Raw genomic sequence first — 8,296 nt, 5'->3', positions numbered from 1 at the left:
ATGAAATTTTCCGCTTTCTGTTACCTGAACTCCGTCCTGCAGCAAAGCACAATGCTCTGTTATTCTAAATGTATCATCTCTGGCAATTTTATTAGCATTTTAAATTTGTTTTTAGATTTTGAATATTTTTTTTTCTTCTGGCAGTGTGAACTTGTTCTGAGAACAGTAATAGATTATCTTTATTTCGTACCAATTTTATATGCCAAGTCAATCATTTAAATTAACCCAACAGAAATCCATTAATAAATCTCATACAAAATTTTTTTACATTGTTTAGAGAACAAAATTTAGCAAGAAAAAGCAGCATAACTCACAGTACTGTACAGTTCTACTGAGACAGGACAGTTTGCATGCAGAATAGTATACGGAATATATTTATTATGTCTACAAACTTAAAAAAGCAGCACAAAATATCCTCTCAGTTGTGTGCCCTTTCCATATAAAATACAGGCCCAACAAATAATAAAACAAGACTCTGCGGGGCCATATACTGTAAGGAATGGATTGAATTCACTTGAATACAAATTCACATTCATATTCACTTGAATACAACCTCTTGTAACTGAATGCTTTGGCAAATGCTAATTATCCTCAGAGGAGGGAGAACAGAAACACTGCCACTCAGACGCCTTTCCCCCCCTCTAATACTGGGAAAAGAGGAAAGCCTAGTCCCCTCTCATGGCAGTGGTACCCAGTAGCCCCTCTGCTGGCACTCAGCCCTGCAGCCTGATCTGAGTACCCCACCCATTCCACAGGGAAGGAGGGGAATACTGCCAACAATTCAGCAGGAATGAGGAGTTCAGTACCCTCTCCGCTGGGCCCTGTGCCATAGCTCTGAACACATTTCCCTGTGTTCTGTGCCTTCCAAGTACATTGTTGTTGCCTCTCAGCTGAGCAGTGGTTGACCATGCTGCAGGTCAGTTTCCATTATTGGAGAGAAACTGATGTCAAGTGCACTATCATTTGTTTGTTTCCACTATGTACAGTTCCCATCTGAAGTGTGTAGGTGAGTTCTGTTATTTTTCAGCCACAAGAGACTCCAAAGATGCCTACATAGATTTGAACTCCAGCTTAGTCATGCTGAATAACCACCAGAAACAGCTTCCTTCATCTCTGTCCCACCAGGTTGCCCATCATCCTCCCAAAACCCAAGGGACCATCTGGCTGCAAACTCAGTTGAGCCGAAACTCAGCCTCCTTCACCTGGGCAGCTCTGCGCTTGCAGAAAGAAGGGGGAGGGGGTGGGCAGTGGCATGGAACCCCATGTGCCCTACATGCCTCACTTCTGTTTGGAGGGGAGAAATCCCCCACCAAAAAAAGTGCCCATGGTCGCCCCACCCACCCCGTGCGGCTTCCCTTTGCTTCCCTGCCATTTTCCACAGGAAATCTGCGGGGGGGAGGGCAGCATTTTCTGTGGATGTGCAGTCCTGCAGAATCCCCCCAAGAATATACTGTATACTTTATAGTATGCATTAAATTTCAGAAATCTCAGTGGTCATTGGACCGTGTGCTGTGGCCGGCAGTTGGAAGCTGTGAGCTTCTAAACAAGGTTTGACATCTAGAAGCCTCTGTTCATTGCTGAGCCTTAGTCAGGGGTCGGGGCTATCAAGAAGGCCAGGGCTTTATAAAGCAGTGAGCAAGCGACCAGGGAACTTTGAGAACAGGGACCGCTAACAGGGAGTTTTGAGAGGGAGTTGGGGAGTGGGAGAGGGGCGAGGTACACTATAATCAAAACTTCTTGATTTAAACAAAAACCCTATCATTAACCTAGGTAGCTGTAGGAGAAATGCAGGCAGAAGACCAGCAGCAGAGTGGGGGATATCCTGTTTATTGTACTCAGTGTAGCACGTATGGTTACCTGCCATGTGGGCGGGTGGCATATGTATGCATTCGGTGCAAGGAGCTCCTGGCCCTCAGAGACCGTGTACGGGTTTTGGAAGCCAGGATGGCGGAACTGGAGAAGCTAAGGGAGGCAGAGAGGTATGTTGATGAGGCTTTCCAGGACACTGTAGATTTGTCCCACCTCTAGTCAGACAGCCCCTGCGCTGTTACGGAGGATGAAAGGCCCAGAGAAGGAGAGCAGTCAACGGGAACAGAGGGAAACCTTCCCATATTTGGGACCCTCCTTCCAGATGATGTTGGGGTATCCTCTCGCACTGAGGTTACCTCTCCTGGGGAGGGAACTCCAGTCATTAGGAAAAGGCAGGTGTTAGTAATGGGACATTCAATCATTAGAAACATAGATAGCTGGGTTTGTGATGACCAGGAGAACCGTATGGTAACTTGCCTGCCTGGTGCAAAGGTTGTGGATCTCTCAAGGCATCTAGATAGACTTACGTGTAGTGCTGGGGAGGAGCCGGTGGTCGTGGTACAGGTAGGTACCAATGATGTAGGGAAGGGTAGGAGAGAGATCCTGGAGGCCAAATTTAGGCTGCTAGGAAAGAGACTGAAATCCAGGACCTCTATGGTGGCATTCTCAGAAATGTTTCCAGTTCCATGCGCAGGGTCAGGTAGGCAGGCAGAGCTTCAGAGTCTCAATGCGTGGATGAGACGAGGGTATAGAGGGAAGGGGTTTAGATTTATTTGGAAGTGGGGAAACTTTTGGGATGGGGGAGCCTATACAGAAAGGATGGGCTCCACCTAAACTAAAGTGGATCCAGACGGCTGGCACTTAACATTAAAAAGGTTGCAGAGCAGTTTTTAAACTAAGAACAGGGGGAAAGCCGATTGCTGGAGAGGCGCACGTGGATCAGACAGAGACTTCTCCTAGAGGAGAGTCTATTTATAGAGATTCTCTAGGTTTTAGTCAGGAGGAGGGGATGAAAGAGGACTAAGTATGGGCCAGATCAGACGAGAAACATTCACAAATGATCTGACACATCAGAAAAGGGCAGACAAATAAACAGTGACAAGTTTTTAACATGCTTGTACACAAATGCTAGAAGTCTAAATAATAAGATGGGTGAACTAGAGTGCCTCGTGTTAAGGAGGATATTGATATAATAGACATCACAGAAACCTGGTGGAGTGAGGACAATCAATGGGACACAATCATTCCGGGGTACAAAATATATCCGAAGGACAGAACAGGTCACGCAGGAGGGTGGGCGAGGTGGCACTATATGTGAAAGAAAATGTAGAATCAAATGAAATACAAATCTTAAATGAATCCACATGTTCCACAGAATCTTAATGGACAGTAATTCCATGCTGTAAGAAGAATATAACAGTAGGGATCTATTATCGACCACCTGACCAGGACAGTGATAGCGATGCTGAAATGCTAAGGGAGTTTAGAGAGGCTATCAAAATAAAAAAAACTCAATAATAGTGAGGGATTTCAATTATCCCCATATTGACTGGGTACATATCACCTCAGGATGAAATGCAGAGACAAAATTTCTCTTTACTTTAAATGACTGCTTCTTGGAGCAGCTGGTACAGGAACTCACAAGGAGACAGGCAACTCTCTTTCTAGTCCTGAGTGGAGCACAGGATCTGGTCCAAGAGGTAACTATAACAGGACCACTTGGAAATAGTGACCATAATATAACAACATTTAACATTCCTGTGGTGGGAAGAACACCTCAACAGCCCAACACTGTGGCATTTAATTTCAGAAAGGGGAACTATGCAAAAATGAAGAGGTTAGTTAAACAGAAATTAAAAGGTACAGTGACTAGAGTGAAATCCCTACAAGCTGCATGGACACTTGTCAAAGACACCATAATGGAGGCTCAACTTAAATGTATACCCCAAATTAAAAAACACAGTAAAAACTAAAAAAGAGCCACCGTGGCTTAACAACCATTAAAAGAAGCAGTGAGAGATAAAAAGGCATCTTTTAAAAAGGGGAAGTCAAATCCTAGTGAGGTAAATAGAAAGGAGCATAAACACTGCCAAATTAAATGTAAAAATATAATAAGAAAAGCCAAAGTTTGAAGAACAGCTAGCCAAAAACTCAAAAGGTAACAACAAAATGTTTAAGTACATCAGAAGCAGGAAGCCTGATAAACAACCAGCCCCTGGATGATCGAGATACAAAAGGAGCACTTAAAGACGATAAAGTCATTGCAGAGAAACTAAATGTATTATTTGCTTCAGTCTTCACGGCTGAGAATATTAGGGAGATTCCCAAACCTGAGCCATCTTTTGTAGGTGACAAATCTCAGGAATTGTCACAGACTGAAGTGTCACTAGAGGAGGTTTTGCAATGAATTGAGAAACTTAACAGTAACAAGTCACCGGGACCAGATGGCATTCACCCAAGAGTTCTGAAAGACGTCAAATGTGAAATTGCGGAACCATTAACTATGGTTTGTAACCTGTCCTTTAAATCAGCTACTGTACCCAATGACTGGATGATAGCTAATGTAACGCCAATATTTAAGAAGGGCTCTAGAGGTGATCCTGGAAATTACAGACCGGTAAGTCTAACGTCAGTACCGGGCAAATTAGTTGAAACAATAGTAAAGAATAAAATTGTCAGACACATAGAAGAACACAAATTGTTGCACAAAAGTCAACATGGTTTCTGTAAAGGGAGACCAAGTCTTACTAATCTATTAGAGTTCTTTGAGGTGGGTCAAACAAACATGTGGACAAGGGGGATCCAGTGGACACAGTGTACTTAGATTTCCATAAAGCCTTTGACAAGGTCCCTCACCAAAGGCTCTTACATAAATTAAGTTGCCATGGAATAAGAGAGAAGATCCTTTCATTGATTGAGAACTGGTTAAAAGACAGGGAACAAAAGATAGGAATAAATGGTAAATTTTAAGAACAGAGAGGGGTAACTAGTGGTGTTCCCCAAGGGTCGGTCCTAGGACCAATCCTATTCAACCTACGCATAAATGATCTGGAGAAAGGGGTAAACAGTGAGGTGGCAAAGTTTGCAGACAATACTAAACTGCTCAAGATAGTTAAGACCAAAGCAGACTGTGAAGTACTTCAAAAAGATCTCACAAAACTAAATGATTGGACAACAAAATGGCAAATGAAATTTAATGTGGATAACTGTAAAGTAATCCATATTGGAAAAAAAAACCTCCAACTATACATACAATATGATGGGGGCTAATTTAGCTACAACTCATCAGGAGAAAGATCTTGGAGTCATTGTGGATAGTTCTCTGTAGACGTCCATGCAGTGTGCAGCGGCAGTCAAAAAAGCAAACGGGATGTAGGAATCATTTAAAAAGGGATAGAGAATAAGACGGAGAAGATCTTATTGCCCTTATATAAATCCATGGTACGCCCACATCTTGAATATTGCATACAGACATGGTCCCCTCATCCCAAAAAAGATATACTGGCATTAGAAAAGGTTCAGAAAAGGGCAACTAAAATGATTAGGGGTTTGGAAAGGGTCCCGTATGAAGAGAGATTAAAGAGGCTAAGACTTTTCAGCTTGGAAAAGAGGAGACTAAGGGGGGATATGATAGAGGTATATAAAGTCATGAGTGGTGTGGAGAAAGAGAATAAGGAAAAGTTATTTACTTGTTCTCATAATACAAGGACTAGGAGCCACCAAATGAAATTAATGGACAGCAGGTTTAAAACAAATAAAAGGAAGTTCTTCTTCACTCAGCACACAGTCAACCTGTGGGACTCCTTGCCTGAGGGGGTTGTGAAGGCAAGGACTATAACAGGGTTTAAAAGAGAACTGGATAAATTCATGGAGGTTAAGTCCATTAATGGCTATTAGCCAGGGTGGGTACGGAATGGTGTCCCTAGCCTCTGTTTGTCAGAGGGTGGAGATGGATGGAAGGAGAGAGATCACTTGATTACCACCTGTTAGGTTCACTCCTTCTGGGGCACCTGACATTGGCCACTGTCAGTAGACAGGATACTGGGCTGGATGGACCATTGGTCTGATCCAGTATGACCATTCTTATGTTCTTATTGTAGATTACTAATTGTAGATTAGTTTTCAGATGTGCAATGCAGTGTACTCTGGAACATAAAAATCACGGAAGATTCAGATTGCAGTCGAGTGTGAATACAGCAACAATGGCAGGATTCAGCAGAGGTTTTATTTTTTAATAAAGTAAAGGCTACTGGGCTTTTCAACCACCAGAAAGGGGTAGGGAGCAAGGCATAGTGGTAATGAGGGCTCCCTGGCTCTTGCCAAAATGAGATGGGAAAGCAGACACTGTTCCCTGCAGGATATACAATGAACATTAAGCTAAAATAGTCAATCAAATTTTGAATAATTTATTTTTATTTAAAAATGTATGGAAGTGCTTGCTGCAAGAGATCAAGAAAAAAATACAATGCAAAATAATTAAAAAATTAGAAGCCAACCAACCCAGATACACAATCATCATATGAAACATAGGTGGCAAAAGGCCAACCCATTAAGCATCAGGAAAGTCAACTACCAAAAGAAATCAATTAATCATTGATAGAAAGAATGGGAAACAAAACAAGGTTAGCACATGCAACTAAAGAACAAAAAGCAAAACCACACAAATCCAAGGAAGAAAAGGAGGCCAAAGAACTGTCAAGAATAAGGCAATCAAAATGCAGTGAGTCCTAATTGAAAGTGATATTCATCTCATCCATGTGTTATGTATCTGCAGTCATTTACAAAAAACATGTTTTTGAAAGTTGTGGCGTGTGGGGAGACTTGTTATGAAACAATAAAAAAGCATTATAGTGGTATGAGAATCAAGGAAATTCAAGATTCATGTTGGCGCTTTATTCTTAACACGTGTCATTGGACACTAGGGCAGTGTAGCATGCTACATAGGATCACCCGCGGTTGTCAGATTCCTGCAATGGTTAAGACCACAGTGGAAATCAAAGACTGAGTGGGAGGCCTGCCTGATCTTTCTTGCTTGCGTTAGTTTTCATTTGTTTAGCATAACATTTCTGTGTGAGATTTTTTCCATTAAGATACTCTCATATACAGAAAATATTTTAAAAAATATTTGTCAAACAAGCACAGACAGAAAGGTACAATTCAACAACTTCACCATGAGTCACCAACCACTCTCATGGTTGAAGCTACAGTACTGTCTTGGGCCTCTGCAATGCCAGCAAAAATGTCTGCAAGGAGTCCTTATCCTATTCTTGACATAGACTTGTAATTTTCAGAGCTGCACAAAACTGAAATAGAAAAGCCTTTGCAATAACTTTGAATATCCTTTTTCAAACCTGGAATGCGAATTTTAGGCACAGTTCCTGTATTAGAGGTGCTCCATAGGCCTGCTCTATTCCCAAAACTTAGATCAACCTAGGTACATCACTCAGGGATGTGAAAAATTTCACACCCTGTGCAGTGTCCTTAGGTCACCCTACCCACCATTGTAGATGCAGCTAGGTTGATGGAATTCTTCCATCAAACCAGCTATCACCTCTTGGAGAGGCTGATTGCCTACATCAATGGAAAAACCCCTTCTCCAATGGTAAGAAGCATCTACACTACAGTACTTCGGTGGCACAGCCCCTGGGCAAAAGCTGTGTCACTGTCACGTAGAATTCTCAGGTTAAGTACCTACACTCTGAACACCCTCGGCAGCTGCTGATGTCATTTGAGGTTAGACACAGAACAAGCAACAATCAGCCACAGCGCACCTAATAAAGCCTGATTTAACGGTGGTGAAATCTGAAAAAGCCACTGCACTCTAAAGCAATCTGACAAAGATTTATTACCTTATTCCATGTTATTACTGGCTCAGGCTCTCCTTGAGAACTGCATGGAATCTGAACGTTTATGCCAACTTCTACTGTCATATCACTCGGAACGTTAGCAAACACAGGGGTAACTAAAATGATGTTACATGGACACAATGAAAAAATGTGAAAGTATTTTATGTTTGTACAATAAAGAAAATTACAAAGGCATAGTTCAAAATCACATACTACAACAACTTAGCTGAATGAATGCAATAAGAGCTGCAGATACAACTGAGTCTTTATTATGGCACTAAAAACAGGAAAACTTTTTCAAATAAACTACTCATCCTATTATTTGCACACAAAAAATTCAGAACAAGAATGATAGATGGGGCTCATACCACTACCTATTTCCCCAACACTTCCCATTATAAGAACTTCTTTTCAGTTGCTTGTTACTTTGCCAAACTTTAACCACTGGGCTGAAATTTTCCATTTTCCTCCGGCTAAATTTTCTTTAAAGAAAATTTTAGGCAGAATAGTGCAGCCACTTCCAAGCATGAAGCTATGGGAAAATATGTTGTTTTGGCCTATGTTAAAATGCTTTATTGTCCCTGGAGATCTTTTTTGAATAGTTCTAGTGCCATGCTTTGGAGCAGGCACTTGAAATCTGA

The 8,296-nt window shown here is 41.8% G+C and overlaps 1 protein-coding gene across 1 annotated transcript in view; it reads right to left on the bottom strand.

The window, feature by feature from the left end:
- PXDN (peroxidasin) overlaps positions 1-8,296 on the bottom strand; it is a 158,909-nt gene that overhangs the window by 60,576 nt on the left and 90,037 nt on the right. The window contains exons 13-14 of the mRNA XM_073336142.2: positions 7,659-7,771; positions 1-36 (exon numbers count right to left, since the gene is read on the bottom strand). The exon at positions 1-36 is cut by the window's left edge and continues 121 nt beyond it. Coding sequence (XP_073192243.1) covers positions 1-36; positions 7,659-7,771 — 149 coding nt within the window. The remainder of the gene's footprint in view (positions 37-7,658; positions 7,772-8,296) is intronic.

Source organism: Lepidochelys kempii, chromosome 3 (assembly GCF_965140285.1).
Source record: "Lepidochelys kempii isolate rLepKem1 chromosome 3, rLepKem1.hap1, whole genome shotgun sequence".
Classification (NCBI taxonomy): Eukaryota; Metazoa; Chordata; order Testudines; family Cheloniidae; genus Lepidochelys; species Lepidochelys kempii.
This window is presented reverse-complemented; position numbering and strand designations above follow the sequence as displayed.